The sequence below is a fragment of the Talpa europaea genome (assembly GCF_964194135.1).
Source record: "Talpa europaea genome assembly, chromosome: 10".
NCBI classification, from domain to species: Eukaryota; Metazoa; Chordata; class Mammalia; order Eulipotyphla; family Talpidae; genus Talpa; species Talpa europaea.
The window spans coordinates 76,051,378-76,077,257 of NC_140077.1; the positions used below are offsets into that span (position 1 = coordinate 76,051,378).

At 53.8% G+C, this 25,880-nt stretch overlaps 1 protein-coding gene across 7 annotated transcripts in view; it reads right to left on the bottom strand.

Annotated features, from left to right (window-relative positions):
• NAV1 (neuron navigator 1) overlaps positions 1-25,319 on the bottom strand; it is a gene marked incomplete at both ends in the record, with an annotated part of 168,655 nt that extends 143,336 nt beyond the window's left edge. For 4 of the 7 annotated variants that reach the window (XM_084244934.1, XM_084244933.1, XM_084244931.1 and 1 more), the window contains 3 exons: positions 1,191-1,991; positions 20,264-20,358; positions 24,604-25,316. In XM_084244934.1, the coding sequence (XP_084101060.1) occupies positions 1,191-1,991; positions 20,264-20,358; positions 24,604-25,316 (1,609 nt within the window). Of the gene's footprint in view, positions 1-1,190; positions 1,992-20,257; positions 20,359-24,603 lie in introns of all 7 variants that reach the window. The other 3 variants (XM_084244932.1, XM_084244930.1, XM_084244935.1) reach the window with 2 other exon arrangements.
• Positions 25,320-25,880: the final 561 nt, after the last annotated feature.

The window sequence follows — 25,880 nt, forward strand, 5'->3', positions numbered from 1 at the left end:
AGCCGCCCCACTGCGGCCGCGCCGGCCCCGCCCCTCACACGCGCGGGGACACGCCCCTCCCCAGGCCCCAGCGGGGAGGGCGGCCCGGCTGGTACCCGCGAAGCTCGGGTCCCTCGGCCCCGGAGGACCCACATCTCAGCCACCGCAACAAGTCCGCGGAGTCAAGGCGGCCCGCCGGGACTCCGGGACTGGCCGCCGTTTTTCCGCGGCCTCTGAACGGCCGGGCCGGCTTTCCGAGGCGCAGGGCCGGGCGCCCCGGCATCCCGCACCTCTCGCTCTCCCGGCCAGCGCTCTCCCGGGAAAGCAAGCGCAGTTCCGGGGCCGCTCCGGGTTTTTTTGCATAGACTCTTCAGGCTCGGAGAACAATGGAGCAGCTCTGCGCTTCCTCCGCCCGAGCAAGCTTTGTTCCTCCCTTCCCGCCCGCTCGGCTTCCATTAGCCAAAAGGCAAAGGCTTCCCAGCCGACAAGGAGTCTCCGCGCGAAAGCCCAGACCTTTCCACACTCCCTTAAAAAAAACCTGGGGGTAGGAGCTTGGGCCAGAGCCGGGCCGAGGTATAGGACGTGCATCCAGATGTGCTGCACTGGCCGGCTGCCCGCCCGCCCCCTGGCCCCAGACGGGTCTCCTCGCCAGAACCCTCACACCCGGGAAACCCGACTCGGGCTCCCACCGGAGACCCACAGAGGAAGTGGAGCCTCAGCTCTGCTCCGGGGCCAAGCAGCCCTCACATCTGCTCTCCCCACATCTGTCCTCTAGATCCGGGCTCTCACTGGTCGCTATCCTGGCAATACTGAATGCTTTCTAATTGAGCACAGACCACAACACAACTGAGCTCTCCAGCAGCCCCAGATTTTTCCGTCTTGCAAATCTGGGCTTTAAAATTCGAGGAAGCCCATAGGTCCTATTTCTGAGAACCGACGTCCCCGCCCCATTGTCCAGTCTCACCTCAGGCAGGTCGCAGCAGCGCCTGGGCTCCCGCCTGGTGGCATCTTTAAGGCACACTTTAACCTTGCGCATGTGGAGGTGGGCCAGCCCTGCACATCTGGGTGCAAAGCCCCCCACAACCTGATCCGAGATCTGGGAGCCCCACTGGGAGGAGGAGAAGAGAAGGCAGTCGCGCCTTTCCAGCACCGACCCCAGCAGCTGGCCGGGGGGAAAGCCCGGGGAGGGGTGCGGCGGGGGCAGGACTTACCCAGCATTTGGCTGAAGAGCAGCTGCTCCAGGTCTCCCAGCACGGTCACCACGAGCTCCGGGTCCACCTTGAGGAAGGCGCGCTCCTCCTGGCCCTTGGCGGAGGGCACAGGCCCGGAGCCCTTTTGCGCCTTGGCCTTGCTGGAGAGCAGCTCGTCGTCCGACTTGCCGTCGTCGCTCACGGCCGCCTCGGGAGCCTTGCTGAGCGGCTTGACCTCAGCGTAGGGGCCGCGCGGGATCCGGCTCGGCTTTCCCAGGCTGGGCGCGAGCGGAGCCAGGGGGGTCTTGGCGCCGCCGGCCGGGCTGCCCTTGGCCTGGAAGAGCGAGTGCTCGGATTTGGACAGCGTCTTCGACATCAGCGGAGCCTCGCGGCCTTTGGACCCCGCCTTGCACAAGCCCTTGGGCGCCTTGGCCATGTCGTCGCTCCACTCCGGCTCATACAGCTGCATCTTTTTCTCGGAGTCGGTGAGGAACGAGAGGTTGGTGAGCGACTTCTGCTTGCGCAGGTTAGAGGCGGGCGGCCCGCCGGGAACGCGGCTGTCCACGCTGCCGGACTTGAAGACCTTCAGCTCAGCCGCGCTGGCCTTGGCCATGCTGCCGCCGCCGCCGGGCGCCTTGGCGCGCTTGGGCAGCATGCCTCTGCCGTCCGCCGCCGCCTTCCTCCCCGCGCCGCGAGGCTCGTCCGCGCCCTCGTCGCCGGCGCCGCAGCCGCTCAGTTCCACCTCGGGCTGCACGCTCTTGACGCTGCTCCCCAGCATTCTGCCCGCGAGGAGCGCATGGACGATCCGCGCGTCTGCAGGCACTGGCGGGTGGGGGGGCGAGGGGCGGGTGCGCAGGGAGGAGCAGGCGGGGAAGGCGAGGGGGAGAGAAAGGACGGAAGAAACCGTGCAAGGAGGGGAGAGGAAGGGGGAGAGAGAGCGAGCCGGAGGGTGGCGAGTCGAGGGCACCGGGGAAGGAAGAAACCCAGGGAAGGAAGCCGGGGAAAAGGAAAGAGCAAGGAACCCGCGGAGCGATGGGGCGGGGCCGGGGGAAAAGGGGCGGGGAGGAGAAATAGAAATTAAAATTTAAAATCAATGCAAGGAAGAATGGAAGCCCCGCAGCATCGCAGGCACTCGGAGGCGCTTCGGTGCCGGGTCCCGGCTCTCCCGCCCGCCGGCTGGTCTGCCCCGCGCTCGGCGCACAGCCCGGCTGCGCCCTCGCTGCCCTCCGCCCTCCGGCTGGAGTAGAGGCTGCGGGCTGCAGCTCCGAGCCGAGGAGGAGGGGAGGGGAAGGCTGAGGAGCTCGCGGGAAGAGGGGAGGAGTGTACGCCAGGGGAGGGAGGTGGGGGAGAGAGTGTGAGTCTATTTCTGGCTCCGGAGGGGGTGGTATGTGCAGCGGAGATCCAGGGTCGAATGAGTAGAGGGCTGGGGGGAGATAAAAGACCCCAGCTGTTTTTCTCCTCGCTTTCTACCCAGAGGCTGGGAGGGCTGTCGGAGGGCACGGATGGTGGTAAAGATCTTTTGATGAGATGTGGGGATGCAGGTAAAAAGGACCGAGAAGAGGGGCTCCGTCCTGCGCTAATGGAGCCTGGGAAGACATGGTAGGAGAAGGGTGGGCAAACAATGTCCAGGCCGCTGTCTCTCCCACCCCAACCTAAACCCCCAATCCCTCCCCAACCCCAGTTCCTCACTTCAGTCTGGAGGCACAAGGTTGCCCTCCTCAGGTTGGGGATCCTTCTTGAGATAGGGGGTGGGATGGGGAGGAGATGGGCATTGGAAGAAAGGACAAATTCTAGGGGCCAGAAGACTGAGTTCAGGTCAAATTGACTGCATGACCTTGTCAAAGTCATTGCCGGCTTCTTGTTCTCAGTCTTCTCTTACAGGATATAAGAGTTTCATGGGTTAAGGACTCTGGAACTGTATTCAAGCCTAGAGACTCAGGAGGAGGCTTAGCATAGATCTTTAGCCTGCCAAGCTCAAGTGGGGCTGCAGAGCAATTGAAAAAGAATACTTTTCCTAGCCCTCCCTCCGCTTCCATCTGGGCCCAGGGAAGAGAGATGAGTAGAAGGGGGTCCTGGCTGGAGATAGATGGAACAGGCAGCCACTGGCCAGGGCTGTTCCTCAGTAGAGGGCAACACTGACCCTCCTCCTATGCCTTCCAAGTCAGGGCCAAGTGGCTTAAGCAAAGCGTACTCAGACTAGAAGGTAAGGGGCAGGGGTTGTCTAAAGCAGAGCTTGCACCAGCAGGGGCAGCAGCAAACTTGTACAAGGAGCCCCATGCTGGGGCTTATAAAGCCCTAAGAGCAACAAAATGCTCTCTTCAGATTATTCCCCCCAATCACAACCCCAATCTTCATCTCTCTAGCTCCCCCCAATTCTCTAGAATGTGAAGAACCATGTGTCTGAGTCACATGGCACTCATGCTTTCCTTGCGCCAATCATCACCGCCTGCCCGTGTGAGAGGTGTCTGTATGTGTGTCTCCCCATCTGCACCAGAGCTGTCCAGGCGCAGAAGTGTGTCTTCAGCACCTTGCATGGAGCAGGTGCTGCAATATGCTTGGAGGCCTCAGTGCTGTAACCTGGGTCTCTGACCTGAACGACTCAGGTCCTAGTGGTGTCCGCAGGACTCTGACTTCCACAATCCCAGGGCTGAGTTGAGACAGCATCACCTCTGCAAGGACAACAATCTTAGCAGAGATGTGCTCACCATAGCACTGAAAACAGAGGTCTCAAGCAGCCAGTTGCTTAGTGAGAAGCATAGACCCTTGATGAGGCCATGGAGATACAGAGAAAAATGGAAAGTTTGCCTTTAAGGGATGTGTGGTGGGGAATGTAAGATGGGCAATACCAGACCTGACAAAATACTAACCCTGTCTGTGAAAAAGCAGTGTCACTCACATCGACGAGTCCATCACAAGTACACAGAGGCAGGTATGCAGCTAACTGCAGGGGTGAGATGAGGGAAACTGCTCTCGGGACAGCCGAGCCAATGACTGTTGTAACCCCCGAATCAGACACTTACTTAGTAGGTGCTGAGTACATGAGTGTAGGAGTAAGACATTGTGCTGGCAAATGGGAAAATGGTGGAGGAGACCTTGAAGGCTCACTGGAATAAGATGTAGTATCAATATGGCAGGGGGTCAGGGTAGGAATGCAGGAAGCAGAAGGTTGTTCAGGCCCATACCTTGCCAGCATTGACTCTGCCTCAAAGCAATGAAGGAAAGGAGTTGGGTATAGAAGTTTATCAGAAGTTTATCAGAGGGCACATGTACACTGGCCTTGGGGTCTTGTGTTCAGTCCTTAGGAAACTCAGGGCGGAATCAGGACTTCACAGAAAATGACACGTGACAAGAATCTGGTTAAAGGACTTAGTAGCATCATGTACAACTTGACTTGGGCAGAGAGAGCACCTAGCCACAAGTCCAGTCTTGGGATTTTCTCTCTCCAGTCCCTCCTTGATACATGCATACATGAGATATTCCTGGGTCTCCCAAACACAAGCACCCCCCTTCGGAGCCAAATCTCTGAGTAATCATACCCCTCCTGCCCCCATCTCATAGGCCACTTTTAGTGAAATTACAAGCACCTCTTCTTCACTCAGAAGTCATTCTCTAATCTGCACAAGACACACAAATTCAATCACAAGGGAACCTCACTTTTCCTAAAAATAGAATTTGAGAATCTGGGGACACTTGTACTCTGATGTGTCAGGTTATGGCAGTTCTTACTGGTCTAGAGGTCCTTTCCTACATTTAAATTTATCTCTTCCTTAGCAGACAAGGAGAAATTAACTGGTTGCCATCTGGCTGAAAGCCACGACCTCCGCTGTGATCCATTCTACCCCTATGTGAAACCTGGCGCATTCCGCATGGGTTAATCCGATCCCTCACCTCTGGTGTTCATGTCTATAAGCTCACTCAGGACAAGTTGATCTTCAGCATTGCTCTGAAGCCCTGTTCCACTTGTTGCTGTGTCCACCTGCAATTCCTGGTCCCTGGAAGCCTCTGCTCACTGCCACCGGGAGCTGATCTTCCTTTCTTCCTGCTTATCTCACTCCTGCCTTCCTTCCTGTGCTTCACCCTGGCCTCTACCTCCCCCTTTCTTCCTCCTGTTCCTCTGTGCCTCCCTTCAAGAAATATCATACGTATGTTCCAAATCCCAATTCTTTTCCCTGCATTCAATAAACATCTCCTGCAATTCTGCCTCATTGGAGACAGGCCTGTCCAGAAGAGAGGCAGGAGTCCTCCCCAGCATCTGAACCTCCATATTCACTCCTGCATGGTGTCACCTGTCAGTTTATGAGGTGGCAAATACCTTCCATGTTCATATCATGAGTTAGTTCAGGGCTGGTCCCCTCGGTGCCACCTCTCCCTTGGTCTATGTGCTCCTGCTCCCCTTCCCACTCTTTAAAGGGTCTGGCCTTGGCAAGTGTGGTGGTCCCTTTAAATAGCCATCTTGGTATTCTGGAACTTTCAGACGCTCCCTAATGCGACCTCTCCCTTGATCTAGTGCTTTTTTGATTCCTTTCACATTCCCTGAGTTTCCCACCATCCTCTACTGCAGTGGGAGTGCTCTGCTGCCTTGGCAACGACCATGCCAGCATCAGTCAATAAAGCCAATATGTGCAGCTTCCTCAAGTGATTCCTAAAAAGAGAGGGAACTGCCCATTCACCCCAGCCCCAGCCCCTTCTATCTTCCCCCTGCCAACTCCCTCTCCCCAATTCTGCTGACAGGCAGGTTGAAGAGAGCTCAGCCTTCAAGGAGGAGCTAAGTGATGAGGGAAGCCTGGCTGGGCAGGAAGTGGGTGCTGGTGACCTCAAAGGCCTGAGGAAGGGGCCTGGATCCTGCACAGTTTCTAAAGGGGAGATGAGAAAATAGGCTGTTGGGAATCAGGAAAGTCCCCAATCCCCAGGTCCCTCCAGACTGGCTCTTCACCCCATTCTCTCTTGGAGGCACTGACAGTTTCTGGGATGGGTTGAGTTGAGGGATAACTTAAAGCAAATTTGAGGAAGGAAGATGTGGCTCTGCAGCTGAGAAGAGGCAGCAGTGTGATCCTACCTTCTCACACCTGGGGCTTCGGAAGGGGTGTGGCCCAGGGTGGGGGTGGGCAGAGGGTGCTGCTCCTCGGATTGGGCTAGGGTTGCTGGGGGGGGGACTGAAACTAGGGAAAGGTATGAAGAGGACCAGGCTGCCTTACCCAGTTAACCTTGAAAAGTGACCTTGGGAGAAGCAGGACCTAAGGGAGGGGGCAGTGGGCAGGTGAGTCCACATTTGGCTCCCTCAAAGGGTAAGAGCAGAGTAGTGAAGGGGAAAGGATTTTCTGGATTTCAGTGCCCACAGACAGATTCTGGAGATTGAGGGCTGTTACTGTCGGGGTACAGGGAAAACTCCTTCAGTCCTCTGGGTTCTTCTGAAACTGGATAAAGAAACAAATTAGCACCAGACCTATTTGTAGGTGAAAAGACCAAATTTGGAGAATTTTCATGACTATAAATTCTAAAGTAAATTTGGTCTTTTTCTCCTATGAATCTGTCTGATGTTTGTCTGTCTGAAGGCCCCGGAGGTGTGGGGGAATTTTCCCCTGTGCATGACAGAACAGAACTAAAGGCCCTGCAAGCCCATCCACCCCAGCCTGCCTGAGTGACAGCCCTTTCTTCAGTGTGTTCTGCTCAGACCCCAGGAGGAGGTTCACCTCCTCCCCAGCAGATTCCCACACATCTGCCTTTGTGGAAAGCCTCCAGCCATTGTTCCCCACAACTTTCTGCACCTTTCCTTGCTATGTCATTTCCCCATGTCATTCTCCCTATCACCAGGGACTTCTTGAGCACCCAAAATGTGCACAAGGCCAGGCTGAAGGCTGCGAAACAGCTGCTGTCCTGGCACAGCCAGCTACTCTTGCTCACATCTTGTTGGGCCTTCTACGCCCAGCTCCGTAGGCCCTGGAAGACACAGCAGAGAAAATCAGGCCAAAATTCTTGCCCTCATGGAGAGGCCATTCTCATGGGAGGGAAAACAATAAATTAACTAATTAGGCATGTTAAATATTAAACAGCGCTACGGAGAAAGGACAAAGCAGGAAGGGAAATATAAAATATCTAGGATAGGGGCCAAACTTTTTATGGTGGCAAAAGAAGGCTCTACTGAGAGGGCGCACTTCAGTCAGGCGCTGGAGGCATAGAGAGAGCAGCGCGTGTGGAGATTTCCTGGCTGAGCGAGAGAGCCTGGCAGGTCTGGAGATGTGACAGACCACACAGTCACACAGAAAGGAAGGAAGGAGGCAGGAGATGAGGTCAGAGACGTAACAAGAGGCCAGTGTGTGGAGGGGTGTTTAGGTCATGACACGTACTTGGCCTTCCGCACTGAGCCAGAGGGGAACCACTGGGGTTCAGGGAGGACTGACCTGACCTGACCTCCCCCACCACACCCCCCGAAAGGGTCACCTGGGCTGCCCGGCTGGACTCACGGGCAGAAGCAGTTGCAATAAACGAGGTAGAAAAGGCAGTGGCTTGGAGCTGGGTGGTGACTTTGGTGGCAGAAGTGAGACTCCAGATGTTTTGAAGTTGTGAGAATGTGCGGGTAGGCCAGATGTGGGTGTGTGGGAAAGATGGGAATCAAGAATATCCCAAGGGCTCTGTCCGGGACAACTTGAAGACTGGAGCTGCCATTCCTCAGCTGGGGCGACCTCAGCAGGAGCTGGTTTTGGAGCAAGGCCTGGCATTTCTAGTCTCCCTGCCCTTCTTGAGGCTAAACGGGCCTCCTCGAGCTGCCTTCCCTGAAGATGGAAGCAGCCTTGAAGATGCCTCTGACATCTGTAGCTGACTTTCTTGATTCGCTCATTTGTGTTTCCCAAGAACCTATCTTTGGTTGGTCTACTGGTGATGAAATTTTTCTCAGAATCCATCACAGCTCTTTGCACATAGTGGGCTCTCAGAAATTTTTGATGAATGACGATTGATTAAATGAATGAACGTGTGACTCAGAACAGATGTGTGGAGATTGTAAACAGCAGTGACCTTTCAGTACCCTGTGGTGAGAGACAGCACAGCTGGTGTGCTGGAATGGGAGCCAGTGTTCTGGGATGGTGTTCCAGCAACTTCTTTTCTCCCTCCTCGGCAGCCCTGGGCTGCAGGGAGGCCAACACTCTCTTCACTCCTTGGAGGGAAGCTCCAGTTTTTCAGAGGAAGGACCTTGGAGCATATCACCACTGGGACTCTCCCCTGCCCTACATCTCTCTTCTTGTTGAGGTGTGGGGAGAGATTGGCCATACCTCTGGGCTATGAGCAAGAGTGGGCAAAGTTTACTGATGCATGTGGCAGCCCCAACTAGAAATTGAGCCCCACCCTTCACTGCCACCTGCAGAAGAAAGGGGGACAATGGACAGAGTGGTCTGACATGGAAGCACATGTTAGCTCACACCTTAGTGCTTCACCCAGGAAGCCCTCCCAGACTGATCCTCTTGGTTCCCCCAGGAAGCCCTCCCAGACTGATCTACTCGCTTCTTTCTAATCTAGTCAAGATCTTTGCTTTGTCAAGGTCTTGGCAGTTGAAACTTTTCTATGGACTTGCAGGGCTTGGCTTGGGCCCTCTGGTCCCAGGAGATAACTTGAGCTCAGGAGCTGGGGATTTTATTTCTGGGCCACAAAGTCAGGGGTGGGGCTCAGAAGAGATTTGCTGTCTATCTGTTGGGGAAAATGAAACTCAACAAACTGAAGGCTGGGCATGAGCCAGGGGTTATGGACCTTAGTCAGCCTTCAGGCCCAGTGTCATGGAGACATTTCAGAAGGGTGAAAAGGGAGAAGAGACACTAGGCTCTGAGAAGAAAAACAAGTCACCTCTGGTCACCAAGGAAAGAGAACCTGAGCCTAAAGCCCAGTGTTCCCAGCTGGAGGACCAGGGTCTAGAAGTCTGGGAGGGGCATAGGCCCTGCCTTCAGGGGCAGGATGCTCTGGGTGGTGCAGCCCTGGGGGGCAGGGGAGGGAGGAGGCTGAGGGGCTCCTCTAGGCCAGGGAGGTGATGGCAGGAGTGAAACCCAGAGGACTGGCCTCCTTCAGCTGTGGGCCTCAAGCTGGCCTGCAAGCTAGAAAGGCCAGGGCTGGGGAGGTCTGACTTAGAGCTGGGCTGCTGGTCCCTGTTCTGATTCTCAATCTTCTGAACCCCCAGCCTAGAACTTCTCTTTCTTGTGAACTTGTTCCTCAGCAGGGGAGCCCTGGAGGTATCCAGCAAGGAACCTGGTCTCTCCTCTTCTGAGGAGGGGGCCCAGGACCTCCAATTAAAGCCAGAACACCATGATGTCTCTCAGTGGGGTATGTCTCAGAATTCACAGCCTGGGTGTCTTCTCAGGAAAGGACTGTTCCCTGCCCTCTGATATCTGGTCGCCATTGAGGCCAGTGCTGACCAACACCCAGCACTCGAGGCTCACCATGCTGGCTTACTGACCTGGTAACCTCTCCCTCTCCTAGCCACCCTCCAGTTCAGTCTCCATCCCACCCCTGCACCTTTCTGTGTCTTGCCCTTCTCCTGAATGCCTTCTCTTAATCAAATTAAAATCTAGCTCACCCTTAAAGACCCAGCTTCAGGGCCACCTCCTTCAAGAAGCCTTCTCTGACTACCCATCTCATACTGAGCTTTATCTTTCCTACCTATATAGTCAGGAGGCCACATAGTCACATTCTGCCTAGTCTCCTCCTAGAGAGACAGTCTCTCCCTCTAAGTTGCAAGCTCCCTTTATAGACTGCATGTTTGTGTCCCCCAAAATCAACAAATTGAGACTGTAATCCTCCAGGGGTGGTATTTGGAGATAGGGCATTGGGAGGTAATTAGGTCACCAGGGTAGAGCCCTCACGCAGGGCTAAGTGCCCTTATGAAAAGAAAGAGAAGCAAGTTTGCCCCCACCCACTTCCTCACCCCTGCTCACCCCATGGAAGGGCATAGTAAGAAGAGGGTGGTCTGCCCCTCAGGAAGAGAGTTTTCACCAGGAGCCAAGTTGGTAACACCTTTACCTGGGACTTTGCAGCTTCCAAAAGAGAGGAACAAATCTCTGTTCTTTAAGCCATCCAGTCTATGGTATTTTTGTTACAATAACTTGAACGGACTAAGCCGCCTCCCTCTGTAGAGCATTTAGCAAGAGCTCCCTGATGCTTGCGGAAGGGTAGGGGGTCTGACAGCTACTAAGCAGCTACTGTTGCCAGGGACCCTCTTAGACACTTGTGTGCATTCCTTCACAAAACTCTGTGAAGCAGGGGGGCCTCCCTGATGGCACAGGGTTAAGTCTCAGGCTGTCAAGCTATCACCAGCCACTGCAGTATGAGTTCAATCCCCAGCCAGGGAGCTACCCACATGGCGCAGCAGACCTCTGCTGTCTCCCCGCTGCTCCCCTCAGCAGTGTATTTCAGTAGATCCACCTTTTCTGCTCCCCACTCTGTCTCTGGTGAATCCTCTCATGCCTCACACCTCTGGCCCCAGTTCTTATACGCATAAATAAATAAAATAAAATCTTTAAAAAAAACCTCTCTAAAGCAGGGATGATCATTATCTTCAGCTTACAGAGAAACACCCTTGGAATCAGCATTTGAATACGCTGGTCTCCCATGTATTCCCATAACTACATGTTGTTCCCAAGTAGCTGTTCTGCGGACTGCCTTAGTGACCGCTGTGCCTGGAGAGTCCCTTAGCTGGAAACTTCGGGATCCTGGCAGGAAAAGGAGGACTGGGTCTTGGATGGGGAGTGTGTCCTGCTGAGCAGCTCCCACCACCCTGGGGCCCTGCACTGTGGTCTGCCGGGGGCTAGGACCTCAGTCAAGCAAGACCCGCCCAGCAGTCCTGGGAGTGGGCACAGGAATGGGGCTCCTTGGCGCAGATCTGCTGGTCTACAGACAGCCGGTTCCTTCACAGCTCATCCTGTGGCTGCTCTCCTGGGGTCCTGGTCCCTCCTGTGGGCCTGGCAGTTCTAACGAATCCAGCACTCTCTGGGCATTTCCCTATTCTCAGGTCTTGGGGGTCCTGGGTTCTCTTCTTCACTTGCTATGTGGCATGAAGAGATGCCTACATTCTCTACATTTCAGTTGGTCACGTGAGAAATTAAGTGGAGGTGAGGGGGTGGGGAATCGCTATATCCCCTGCCCATGGACTCACAGCAGGGAGAAGCAGAAGGAAACATCGAGTCTAGTGGACTCTGAAATTGTACTCATTTAAAATCAGATCCGCTGCTCCTCAGGCTAATAAAGAGACCAGAAGAGAGAGGTCTAGATGTTTCCCACATGTGCTTGGCTTCTACGTTGTCATGGTAACAGCCCCATACACACCCACTGGGGTGTCCATTGCACCATGAGCCCCAGAGGAGCGCTTCACTACTCAGGTACATGGTCTTAGACCAGGACCAGTGCAGATCAGTTGTCATGGCAACCTCAGGCCTGTGAGGGGAACACAAGGCAGTGCCGGATGGAAACATGCTAACTGCTTGTGTGATTACATACCCTTTGGTATGAGCAAACCCACAGTCAAATCTGACCTGTCCACGCAGAGGGAGCTGTTTTAAATCACAGCGTTAAAGTGGAACCTCAAAGATAATCTTACTCAATATTATGCCTGACGGCAGAACTGGCCCATTTATAATAAATCCTGTTACCTCACTGTGGGTCAAGTAAACCCAAAACCCGAGGAGGAAAAACATAGGCCTGAACCCAAGATTGTCTTGCCAGCCCCACGAGGATACCCTACCACAGAGGAGAACTGCCTAATCTGCGTTCATGGGGATTCAGAAGGCCATGAAGCCAACAGTCGAATCTAAGTTCTGACTTGTGAATACACCCATTTGTCTGGGGAGACATTTGTAGTGTGAATCACGTTCTTTTTTTTTTTTTTTTTAAAGATTTATTTATTTGTGCATACGAGAACTGGGGTACAGGCCAGAGGTGGGGTGTGTGTGGGAAGATTCACCAGAGACAGTGGGGAGCAGAACAGGCAGATCTACTGAAATACACTGCTGAGGGCAGCAGCGGGCGAGACAAGAGAGGTCTGCTGTGATATGTGGGTAGCTCCCTGGCTGGCCGGGATGCGAACTCCTGCTACAGTGGCTGCGGATAGCTTCACAGTGCTGTGTCAACCCCTTGCACCACCAGGGAGGTCTCTGAGTCAGGTTCTTAAAAGAAGTTATGGATGCCAGGAAGCTAAAGACAACCCTGGACCCAAGAAGTCTTTACCCTTCTGAACCTGAAGCCTCTGCAGACATGGCAGTTTTAAAACAACCGACCTTCTCACTCCCCCACAGAGAAAGACACTTCCAATTCCTGGTTGCACTCACTTTCTCTATTGGCACCTATCTGCTTTATTAGAGTTTTTGTTAGATTTTTAAACGAGGCATTAAACTAAACAGAGGAATGCCATGGAGTTATGTTTCAATGAATTTTAATAGCATAATCACTGGCAGCTACTTGGCATGTAAAAACTGCTCTGCAAATGTTTGAGAATATTCCTCTGTGCGATGGGTGGGAGTTTGAGCACCAGAAAGAGAACTTAGACTCTCAACCTGATTTAGGCACAAGGATCTTCCCACCTCTGAGCTCTTTTCCTGCCTCCATGGAAACCCAGTGGCCAGAGGCTGGGGCAGGAAGGATGCATGAGCTCAGGGGGTCAAGTCACGCCCCTGGATGGGGGCAGTGAGGTCTTTCTGTGAACACAAGTGGACTCTCTGCCCACTCCACGGGCTGAACAGTCCTGCTCAGGAGTTCTGTCTCCTGACCTCAGCCATTCCCAACACAGACCTCACTCCTGTTCTCCAGCCCTCTCTGGGGGTGCAGTGACTTTCTTGAGCCTGGACAACTGAGCATTCCTCTACCCTCCCTCTCCACCTCGCTTGGATGACCCCACGCTCTCGGACGCCCCTTTACCCTGACCCCATAATTATCTCCAGCTCCCTTAGCCTCCAGCTTCCAGCCACAGGCAGGAAGGCAGGGTTCTGACTCCTTCCCTTGGCTGGGGATAATTCTCAGCACTTAATCTCCCGGTTAGGTTATTGTGTCTGTGTGGCTTCAGTCTCTTCAACTGCCTCTCCCCAGGGCTCCTTCTGTGTAAACTTGCTGGGCAGCCTTATGTGGGGGGGAAGTCTAATCCTCTTATCACAGGGTTGGGGGATTTGAGGGCTGCAGGGGAAGCTTCGTGTTCCACTTTCTGCCCATTCAGTGGTGCTGGAGGGAGAGGCCTGAGCCTTGAACATGGCTGGCTGGAAGCAGACTCCTTGAGCTTCTCTATCTGGCCTGGGCCTTCTCAGGGAGACTGTTGGAAAGTTCAGAAGATGACTGGCCAACCTCTGGCTGAGGGTGGGACCTACAAAGCCAAGTTTAGGGCAACACTGGTATGAATTGGTCATAGAAGTAGGAGGGACAATGGTGGAAGTTCAGCTTATAGTTGAGGCTCCTTTCACCTCCCATAGCTGAAATTTCTAGCTGACCCCCAGTGCCTTGAATAACCACCCCAGAGCTGGACAGAGTAGTCACATCTGGAGATCTTCTTAGTAACCAGGTCTGTCTCCTCCCAGTAACAATCTTTATCCTCAGAACTGTCCTGTGAGCCAAGGGGCCAGGATTTTCTAGGAAGAACTGAAGAAGTTCATCTCAGGTCAGAGAGGGAATTTGTAAAATCTTGCCAGAGGAAGCTGGTTCTAGAACAGACAGGTGCAGGATATAAGGGGGCTATTCTTTAAGAAAACCACAACAGGAAGGTTATCACTTTCTTCTTCCACTCATTTTTCCCAGCTTCAAAGACTTGAGGTGGAAGGGGGTAGTCCCCAAGTCATTGCTTGCAGTCTCAGCGGGTAGCATGAGACTAGAGCTCTGCCCTGTGGGTTGAGACACATGTTCTAAGGCTAGGGCTGTGCATGTAAATCTTGTCCATGTAAATCATATACAGTTGCACAGGTTGCACACTGCACAACTCCACGCTTCTACTTAAGTGTGGCAAGAGCCGAGATTCAGCCTTTTCTGCTTGTGGATATAGCTCAAGTATCTCAAGCAGTGTCTGCCACATAGTAAACATCTAATAAAAACTTCTGAATCCTTCTGCAACTGGGCAGTGCAGAGACCCTAGCATTTCTGGGTGGAGCAGGAAACAGGGCAGTGAGGCCTTGCAATGCTATAGATTGTTTCCCAAGTGTTCAACTGAAAATACTGCATGGAAACACTCATGCACCTTCTGAGCTGGGCCACGGGGAGGGGCCTGGCTCAGAGGAAATTTGGGAAAGGGGCTTCAGGCTGGCCAGTCTCAGCCATTTTTTACATATTTTTGACAAAAAAAAAATGGTTTCCACTGGGTCAAAATCACTGCTTGAAAATAAATCCCATTCCCAGCCAAACATGGTCTTGAGAAGGAGTCACTCAGCCCTCTCTCCCTCCCTCACCCCCTCAAGGAAACAGAATCCAGATCCTTCCAGGTTCTATTTCAAACCTCTCCAATAGGCCACCTCAGATGACCTCAGTTTTCTGGCCTCTTTCTTTGGGCCTCTCTGCCTTGCTGGCTGCCCACTGCCTCTCCTGGCCTCTGGGGCATCCCCAGACGGGGGACATGTTCCCCTTCAGTGAGGTCATGGCACGAATGGCTAAGGGCATGACCTTTGAGACCACCAGGCATGAAAATATCAATAACAAATAACAGCCAACAAGTATTAAGCAGTTACTATGTCCCAGGGCCCCTTGCAAGCACTTTACCTATATTGGTGATTTAATACTCACCAAATCCTAGGAGGAAGGTAGCAGTATCCTCACCACAGAGGCACAGAGAAGCTAAATAACTTGCCCAAGGCAGCACAGCTAGCAGGCAGCAGAGAAGCGATGCAAGCCAAGGAGTTAGGTTCTGACCCTTAGAGCCTATTAGAAGGATGTCAGCGGGTTCAGCGGAGGGCCAGTTAGTGTCAGTGGCCACTACTAGTGCTTGTATTATCTCCCACCCTAACCCCTGGAAGTCTGCTTGATCCCAGACGGCTGCTCTGCTCATCCAAACAGGACCACCTGGGATGCCCCAAACTCCCAGGGTCTTCAGTCCCCAGCACGCTGACCCCACTGGAGCCTGAGAACACAGCCCATAGCAACTCAGTCTGTGCTCCTGAGTCAATTGTCTGCACGTCCCCTCTCCACGGATGGCTGGGACATCAACCTCAGCTTAGCCTGAAGGTCCCCAGAGGCAGGGAACATGGCAGTGTGAGCGCAGCATGAAATAACACAGGTCTGGAAAGACAGAGAAGCCGATGCTTGCTGGGGTCGCTCAGGTGCTGGGCGACGTCTGCAGGAACCATGGTTTACTGGTCCGGTTTCTTTCCCCACGTTTTGGTGGAGGTTCAAGGAGCCGGAGTTGAAGTTAAACAGTGTGCAATTACCACAGCGAGTACCAGCGGCAGATGGAAGGTAGGGGAGCGATGAGTAAAGCGTGACTTTTTGACAAGCCTGGATTCGAATCCTGGCACAGCCGACGAGCTGTACGTCTTCAGAAGAGTTATTTTTATAACCTCTCTGAGAAGGAGTTTCCTCAAATAACTGACTAATAATGCCGCCTGCAAAGGGTTGTATAAGGTGCTTACCAAGGACTTTATGCAAAGCACCTAGCACAATGCCCTGCACAGAGTGGGCACTCAATAAACAGCAGCGTCCATGGGCCTCCCTGGTGGCGCAAGGGGTTAAGCACAGCACTGTGAAGCTATCGACACCCTCTGCAGCACAAATTCCATCCCCGGCTGGCCAGGAAGCAACCCACATGGTGCAGAAGACCTCTCCTGTCTTCACCTGCTGCTCCCCTCAGCAGTGTATTTCAGTCAGTCTGCCTGTTCTGTTCCCCACCCTGTCTCTGGTGGATCCTCTCACCCCACCCCCCACCCCGCACCTCTGGCCTGTACCCCAGTTCTTGTATGCATAAATAAATAAATTAAAAAAAAAAAACAAACAGCAGCGTCCATGGCTGTTGGTCATGTGCTGCTCAGGGAAGCCAGGCGGACCTGGTTGCAATGCACCGCTAACTAACAGTGCAACTGTTCCCCGTGAGCCTCCTCTCTCCCCAGTAAAAGGAGACCTTATTTGGGTGATGTGGAAGCTTCCTTAGAGCTTCAACATTTCTTTGAGTCCAAGTCATTTGCAGCCCTGAGGCTCTGGGATTTGGCCTGAATCTCCTAGAATTGCGTGGGGGTCGGCACCATGGGCTGAAGCCACTTAAAAGCCAGAACAAACTCCTCTCCTGCAAGGACTCTTACCAGACACTCTCCTGCCCTGCTCGAGGACACACCAGGTTTGCTACTCTTCTTAGAACAGGGTGGGAATCTATCTATCTCCCAAATCCATAAGCCATGAAAAGAGGTAATTGTGGTGGGGCTTAAAGATGGAGCCAGCTCAATAAGGGAGAAGAAAGGAGAAAAACAAAACAACCCCAGCGTGAGGCCAGACTCCACCCAGTCCCTCCAGTTCTCTATATATATCTGCCCTTGTGTGTGAGAGCAGGCGGGAGGAGGTTCTGGCTTAGTCCTGGGTGACACATGTTAGGATGAGACAAGATGCCTTCATTATGTGTCCACTTAGCGCTCATTCAAACATGCCACAAAGTGGAAGTAATTAAGGAATCTGTGTCAACCCCAGGGTGACCTTTCCCAGTCCTGCAGCACGTGGCCTTACACATGTGGGCCTGTGGAACACCAGCCCTGGCTTCCCTTGGCTTTCCAAATTAAGATCTGCGGGCAGCCTTGCCTGGCACCAGCCACAGGGAGCGTCCGCAGGGGGATGGGCGGGGGACCGGGACCATTGTGGGGTTCTCCAACATGTCAGGTGGGTGAGGTGAGCACGGAGCAGTCAAGCCAATGTCCGCAGGTTTGGGGCTCCCCCACCGGCCCCCAGGCCAAGTAGGAAGGGCAGCTCAGTGTGGATGGTCTTCAGGATGCATGAAGGCCAACCCACACCCCTGCTTGGTGGCAAGTCATCATGGGAATGTCTACCCCTCTCCCCCAAGATTATTCAGCCTCATCTGGAGCTGTTCCCAGGCACAGTAAGAAAGCAGCACACGCATGGCTGGGAATGTCTCTGGCCTTCTCCTGCTCCCCTCAAGGACCCTGTCCCTGCCCCGGATGCAGTGGGTCTGGGTGTCAGAGGGGATTATACTAGAAAGAGGGCAGGAAGACCCCTGCTCCTCCTCAGCTGACCGGACAAGACACATGATCTGTAGATACCGAGCTCCACCACCACCCCCGCCAATACCCTTCTCACACCAGCCACGAGAGTGTCAGAGAGGGGCCAGCACGAGGCTTTCCAGTGCCAGGTGGGTGAGGGAAGCACAACACACTCAAGCCTGTGTTGATGCTTTTCCACCAAACGCATAAGCTAAGGATGGGAACTAGAGGGGTGCACAAGTGAAAAGGGGTGCCTGAGCTACAAAAAAAAAAAAAAGAAAAAACAAAAGTGACCTGCTTTCTGCTGTATACAAACTGATATGGAAATAACAACGATGGCTAACTATGAAATAAATGTGCTGGGCCAGGTGAGTGATATCTATGCGTGACACGGCATCTCCAAGGCACACCTTTCTCCTTCTACAAAGAAGAGGGCTGAGGGCCTCCCTGGTGGCACAAGGGGTTAAGCACAGCACTGTGAAGCTATCTGCAGCTTCTGCAGCACAAGTTCGATCCCCAGCCAGGGAGCTACCCACGGGGGGCAGCAGACCTTTCCTGTCTTGCCCCCCTGCTCCCCTCAGCAGTGCATTTCAGTAGAGTCACCTGTTCTGCTCCCCGCTCTGTTTCTGGTGAATCCTCTCACCCACCCCCCACACCTCTGGCTTGTACCCCAGTTCTTGTACACATAAATAAATAAATCTTAAAAAAAAAGTGGGGGGCATAAGCCCGGGCCCTCCTGGTGATACAGGGCCCTGCGAGGAGGAGGGATGCCCTGGTCAGCTCCTACAGGGCAGACTGCTCAGTGGACTTCAGTCTGCCCACAGGTTGCGTGACCCAAGAGGTAGTGAACAGGCTGTGGCATAGCCCGAGTGGGGCCTGGGGTGGGGAAATCGGGCATAAAATGGAAGACTTCAGTTGTCTCCTTTCTTCCCTGTTTCTTCCAGACTTAGAAGAGTCCAGCCTCCCGTGCAAAGCGTGGACAGATCCAAATCTGTCCCCCCAGCCAACTTGTCAAAGAGCTCAGTGGAGCCTTGGCTGAGATGGGTGGATCGCCATGACAACTAGCTAGGACTAGAATAGAGGCAGCCCAAGAACCTTGCTCCCAGCCCAGAAGCCTTGGGGGGAACTGGAGGTCCTCACTTTTCTATATAAAGCCCACCCTCAAAGGTGCCCTGGCCCTTCACCCCACAAGTAACTTAACCTCTGATCTGTTAGTTATTTGCAGAGCTGGCTGGTGAGGGGGTCTTCCAACTGACAAGTCCTGAGGCCAGTGTGCAGCAGACGTGAAAAGTGAGAGCCCTCTCACCAGGGCATCAGATAACGCTTACAGACGAGTGCCTGGCTAGGTGGAGAGCTCTCGGCTTGAACAATGTGGCACTCACATAAGGAAGCCATTACACTAACAAAGCTGCAAATGTAAAAATAGAGTTCCACATAGTTTCCTGGTTACCACATTCTAATTTGGATGGTTTTTCAGTGCCAGTGAAGTTTGGTTTCCTTTGTCCCCCACCATGCCCTGCATGTGCACTTATTGTGGGAGGGGGTAGCCTGTTTGTTGATGCCTGGTCTTTACCCCAGGACCCTCCTCCACAAGGCTTGCCATGGAACATTGAGTGCTGCTACTCTGTTTTCAGGGTCACAGTGGCAATCAGGGCCACAGAGGGCTCCAAAAGGCCTAGCTCCCAGGTGGAGAGGGACACCTGGCCACCTGGCCAGCAGGGGTCAAAGGAGGCAGGGATGACATATCACCAGTGTGTCACCACACATCAGGCCAGACTGTTTTAAGCCCACTTTGCCCACCAAAGCAGGACGCTGAGAGGAAGTGTAAGACAGACCCTCCAGACAACATCAGGTTTGCCAAAAGCAAGTTCATCCCTGCCTGGGAGCAAGCCTAAAGCTGGCTGCCTGCAGGGTGGTCTTCTCCTGTGGGTCAAGATTATCTACTAGGCTTTTTTTTTTTTTTTTAATTGTTGCAAGAAAAGCAACACACAGGGCCTCCCCTGGTGGTGCAGCAGTTGAGTGCTGGGCTGTGAAGCGCTGGGACCCCGGCCGCCAGCGAAGGTCCCACATGGCATGACAGACCTCTCCTGCCTCGCCCACTGCTCCCCTCAGCAGTGTACTTCGTCGGTCTGCCTGTTCTGTTCTCCGCTCTGGCTCTGGTGAATTCTCTCACCCTCCCGCGCTTCTGACTGTACCCAGTGCTTGTATAAATAAATAAATAAATAAATCTTTAAAAAAAGAAGAAGAAGAAGAAGAAGAAGAAGAAAAGCAGCTAGGACCTGCTAAGAATTTAGAATCTAACCCACTTAGGGCCTGGCTTACTGTGCACAATGCATTCACTTGTCATTCACTCATTCAGAGAGATCGACTGAGCACAAGGCCCTGGATGGCACTGCGTGCGCCTGGGACCAGGCTGCGTCCCTGAGCTTCATCAATACCACTGCCTTCCAGTTCAGGGGTGTTCCTCGTGAGTCTCTCCTTCTGGTTCAGCGAATGGTACTTTGTGTATCAGGTGAGCTGTTATGACTTCAGGATGCCATGGGGAAGGTGACACACAAGGCAATGCTGTTAAAGTGGCCAGGGAGAGGCAGTGGCTGTCAGGCAGTTGGCCAATGGATCTGGACCGCTTCCCTGGGCCCCTGCACCTTCATTTTAAACCTGGACTTTGCTTTGCTTTTGGCTCTCGATCTCCCAGCTTGTTACCTTTCTGTCATGCCTCAGTGACTCCCACAGCCTGGGCACCAGATAAACATGGTGCCCAGTGGACACTTTCCGCTCCAGACCTTGAACTGCAACTGCATTTGACAGACCAAGCCTGGCTTGAGTCAATGCTCGAAGGGCAATTCACAGACCCATGTCTCCTTGTTTAGCAAAATCACTGCTTCTACCATGTGGACAGGGAGACCTGCAAGCCAGTGGCCTCCTTATCCAGAAGACGAAGACATTCCCCAGAGCACTTACCCACACAGAAGCTCTCCTCAGTCCTGCCAGGGGGGCCAGAGCAGCCATCAGAGGCCCAGCTGCCTTGGGGGACGGGGTCAGGCTCCTGGTTGGTCTGCAGCCTGTGGGGCAGAGAAGAGTGGTCACTCATGGTGGAGGTTGTCCTGGCCTCAAAGTCTCTCCATGGTTCTAAGGACACCCCAGAACTTGGCTCTTCTTTTCTGCTGGTGCCCTGCACTGTCTGGATGGGCATCTCCCTGATGGGCATGAGTGTGCACTCCAGCAGGGAGCAGCCTTCTGGACAAAGTTAGTCAGGGTGAGGGTGGGAGGAGAGCCCCCAAGGGCACTGGGGTGCCTGACACCCATTCCCCCACGGGGCAGAGGGACCCCATAGTAACCGCAGACCTTGGGGCCTTAGTCTTGCACGGACTCTGCCGTCAGTCCAGGCACGTGTGTTCAGCTAAGCGCACGCACATAGGAGAGCTCCCTCAAAGCTGACGTCACCCACGTCATCGACGCTCTCTGAGAGGTCAGGGCACACAGTCCAGGCATCAAGGAGGTCAGGAAAGAAGGAGGGATGGACAGAGCTGGGGCCACAGCGGCTCCTGGGAGGGCAAGTCCTTGCCAGGCCACTTGTGGCAGCAGGAAGGAAGGGTGAGGTCTCTGGGCACCAGCTCCCAAGCGCACACAGGCCTCCGAGCACAACCCCAACCACACAATCACTCCCAGGAACAAAGGCTATGGGAGCTTTTATTATAGGCAATTACCCTGGGCTCTGGGAGCTGGCCCGCCCACCCATCCGCCAGCTGTCTCCAGCTAAATGGACCCTTTGGCAGCTTGGCAGGAGGGGGAGGGGAGGCTTGCTGGCAGGAGGGGAAATTGAAGGCTGGTCCTGGTGGGCGGGGTTGGAGGGGCATCCAGGGGACACGAGGGTCTCCTCGTATTACTGAGATTTGTCTTTCTCACTGTCCGGTTTTCACTTTTTTCAGCACCTAGATGGGAGGACTCTGGTCATGCGGAGCCAGCCTTCCCCCTCTCCCCACCTCACTCGTCTCAGGGTGGAGGTGCGGGTCCGCCTGGTATCTGGGATCGGGAGAGGTGTCTGAGTGGGGCCAAGCTCTGGTGACTCTGGGCCCCCTGAGCTGGGTGCTGGGGATGTGGGGAGGATGCTCAGAGAAGGTGGCGACCTTATCTTGCTCCTGGGGTGCTCAGTATACTGGGGTCACTCACCACATGCTACTGCCAATTACACACTGGCCCAGATATACGAGGATTGGGGGACACTGGAGCAGAAATGAGCGTGGACCTGGGCATTTGAAGTAAGGGGTGTAACAGACCAGTAAGAAAGTAACAGGACACTACTGGGGAGAATGCCAGATAACATCTCCGTGTTGATGAACTGACATGGTGCGTGTGAAGAGCTGGGGAAGTTCTGCCTGGCCCAGGGCAGGCTGGCAGCAGCCAGGAGTCGTTTGCTGTGGTGTTTATGACGCATCATCTCGATGCAAGGAGGGGTGAGGGTGCCCTGGCCATCTGGGTCGGGACCCAATCCAGAACAGACACCAGTCTCCAAACTCAGTGATCATACTTTGAGCTACGTCCGCCTCCCCCACCAACACAGCCGGGCGGCAGCATCTCCCTCACTTTTCAGACAGAATGGGCAGTGCTGTCCATCTGTGCCGGGTTGGGTAGAAACTGAACCAGAGATTAAAAAAAACAGCAACCCTGACACTGTTAACCAATCCCTCTGAATTGAAGCCCGACGGCAGGCCAGGCTGAGGAGGAAGGAGAGAAGTATGGGCCAGGGAACACCAGGCAGCTGGGGAAGGGAGCAGTGGCCGCAGAGTCAGCGGCTGAGCAGAGGGAAGAGAGGCTAAGACCTGAGAGACCCAGAGGGCAGACCAAGGTGCATTTACACCTTCTCTGGTCCAGGGAGCAGGGGCTTCCAGGGGGAGGTGGTGGCTGGGTCCGAGGAGAGGCAGGAGGAAAACTGTCCTGGGGGAGGGGCTCACCCAGGCCCCTGAAAAGTGCTTGCTCTGGAGGAGGCATCAGGGAAATTGCTGACAGGCTGGTTCCCTGGAGAAGCAGGCAGGGCAGGACCAAGCCGGAGGATGCGTGGATACCACCATCTCTGCTTTGCCATCACTTGCAGCTTAGTGGAAGGCCCAGGTGCCAAGGCTGGAGGGGAGCAGATTTCCATGAAAATGGGAGGTCTGTGGCTTCTAGGGAGCAGATGGCACTTCCTTGGCTCAGGAACTTGAAAGAGTAGCCCAGCCTGGCCCTGGCCAGTGTTGCCTATGGTGGGAGCTCCTGGCCTCATGGGGTGCGTGGAGCTCCCATCCATCTGCCTGTAGCTCCATGGGGTGTCCTTAGTTTTAATCTTCCCTTGCCCTAACCGTGACCCCACCTGCAACCCTATTCCAGGACCTGAAAGGGGCAGGGTCCAGGAGCTGGGGCAGTGACGAAAACCTCCATTGAGGAGGGTGACACACGTTTCCATTTTGGTTCAAAATGCAAAGATGTACTAAATGTTTGTTGAGTGAAGGAAACATGATCTGTTTAAGTTGCATCGAAATGTTCAGAAGAAAAAATTCCGACCTCTTTAGAAAATGTCAGATTCTAAATGTGCCCGGGGATTTGTAGGGTAGATCATATGAAGTCTGCAACAATTTAATGCTCAGACACTTTTTCCCAGAGAATGAATTCAGAATGAAGGAAATCAGGTAGGAGAAGAAAGTCGACGAGCCCACAGGGATATACTTTACTAATTGGAAAAAACCATTCAGAAGAGGTCTGCCCTGCATTTCTGTTTCCTGGAGTTCTCTCATCAGCTAGAGGACCTAAGTCAAGGGGTCACCAGGGGCAGAATCGAGTTGGCCTTAGGAAAAGGGACAGGGGCACTGATGGGCAGTGGCATCCAAGAAGATGCTCTGGCAGGCAGGAGTCCCCAGGGAAGGGCTGCCTTCAGTCAGGGAGTTGGCTGGAATTCCAGCCATGAGAAGATGCCTTCTAGGTCATTCGTAAACCTCTCTCCTTGCTGGAAAGTTCTTCCCACTGAGCTTCAAATCTCTGTGAAACTACTTCTAACCACCACAATGTTGACTCAGTTCTTTGGAGCTGCACCAAGAAAATCTAATTCATCTCACAACACGACAGCCCTTCAAATATTTGAAAACAGCCCTCAGACCCTCTCTAAGCCTTCCTTTTCCAAAGCAAACTGCTGCAGGTCCTTTAATCGTTTTTATAACACTCTTATTGAATCCCCTACCAGCCTATCAGTCTTTCTTTAAATGTGTTTTTGTGCATCAATTTCCTTTTAAAGTGTGTTGTTCGTAACTGAATGCAATACTCTAAATGAGGCCTGAACATATGCACAACACGGTAGGACTATTAACTTCCTTGTCCCGGACCCCAAATTTCTATGACTATGGTTTGAGTGCCTCAGTCTTTTCAGAGATCAAGTCACATTGTCCCAGCAGCTCCCTACCCCCACCTCCCAGACACTCTGACGCCACAGAGGCTCCCAGTGTCTAGGGAACCACTAGCAAGCTTTTCTTCACCCAAAATGTAAGTGTGAGTTTCTCCTCGAATTAGCATAGGAAAAGAAACACCCAGGACATCAGGTTAATCAGGTGGCACCTAATTTGCATTTGAGCATTTCTAAGCTATAACACTTACTAAACAAAAATTTAGTTTTCTTAATGTGGTCATTTCTTGGAAGAGTTACATTTTTATTTTAAAAATGTCATTGACCCAAGTGTTTGCTTTGCTATGGACTCAATTCTCCACCTCTGAAGAAAGCTGAAGGGATTAGGCACCGCCATGGCCGCAACCCTGTGTGATCGTTTGAGAGACATTACTGATTATTCTTGGTATGCCAGGCCCAAGGCAAGATGGGAAGTGGAGAGGGATGCCAAGGACAAGCAGCAAGGATGTTAGTTCCCAAGAACAGAGGGCTGCTAGTATAACTTCCAGGGTGTCAAGGGTCCCGGATGAGCTGGGCAAAGCTTACCCACTTGGGAATCTGCAGCTTAAGCACCCACAGGATGCTAATGCACAGGCCCCTAATGCCTGGCTCATCATTTCCTAGGGAGTCGGAGAAAAGGACATTTTAGGGACGGTTCTTAGGAACCTCTGTTGGGGAGTCCCTGCAGTTGAGAAGGACCAGAGCTTGGGCCCAGTCCCTTGTTGCTCCTAATCCCACCTCCGTTCTCCGAAAGCCCCTCTCTGCAGGCCTCCCCCTGCTTGACTTCTATGGTTTGGAGTCCTCTGGTCTCCACCAGCCACTCAGCACCAAGGCCCTTCTCCTTTTTGCTGGCCCTGGGTCAGCTCCCTGGCCCCCTGCCCCCGACTGCTCCCCAACTCACCTGTACTGGAAGGGGGCCACCGTGGCTGTGACTGGCTGACTCTGCGAGTGGGCTGAGGAGAAGCTGATGGCTCCCGAGGCAGGGCAGGAGTGCTTGCTCTGCCTTGGGCTACAGACTGGGGAGGAAGCCCCTGAGGTTGCCCCGACATCAAGCTCCAAAGATCTGGGGACCCCTGAAATTTTATAGTTTATATCTCTTTGATCTTTCCCTGGACAGTTGGGAGGCTTTCGACCTTCAGGTGTCTGAGCTTCCCCTCGTGAGCTCATCCGAGATGGGCTCCTGCCCCGGGTTTGGAGGATTGGAATCCCTTCCTGGGCCCCCTTCTTCTTTCCCGGGGTGCTCTGCGGCTCTCCAGCTTTTCTGGCCCCAGCCCTGCTGGAGAGAGTGGCTCTGGGGGTTGCCCTGGGACTGCCCCATGGGGAACTGGAGAGGCCTTCACCACTCTCGGCAGACTCTCTCACAGCCCTGGAAGACTTGGGGGACCCTCTCCCCCGGGAGGCCCGAGGAGAGGAGCTTCTGAGAGGGCCTGTGTCTTTGCCCAGTCTTGGGGAAGCCGCTCGCTGGGGGCTCAGGGCCAGGCCGGCCTGGCGTGGCCGCAGCTGGGGAGAAGCACCAGGGGTGCGAATCCTGGTCTGGGAAGCAGCTCGAGGCACAGGGATGGAGGAGGCATAGTGGGGGCGGCTGGTGGAGTTCACATTGGCCATCCCATTCATGGTCAGCAAGGCAGGCGATGTGGACTAGCGTCCTGCAGAGAGAGGAGAGAGAAGACTATTAGGTGCTGGCCCCATCCCTGAAAGCTGGGTGTTAGATGGGGGGAGAGGCATCAGCAGCAGGGGTAGGCCTGGGGACCCCGGTTCATTTATCTTTCCCTCACTCTGTCTCTGCCCATTGATTGGGGACAGACTGTCCTCTCCAGTCTTGGATATTTCATTGTACCTACATCTGGAAGGCCCTGCTGGTGGTAAACCAGCTGCCTTGTGCCCTCAGTCCTTTCTCGATGTATTCCTTCCACTGGCCACTTACCCTGACACCTGGTTCTCCCCTGGAGACCTCTCCAATAGAGCAGAATCTTCTTCCAGGCCCCACTGGGCCCAAAAATGGGCCAGTCAGTCTCCCCAAATCATAAACTTACCAACACCCCCACCCCTCCAGCTCCAACCACCTGGCCCATACCATTCACTGGTCTTTCATGTTGGTGCCACTGTCCTGGTCCCTCCCACAGGCTCATATGCTTCATTTCTAGCCCATTCTCTACCCACCTTTGCCCTGGTAAGACT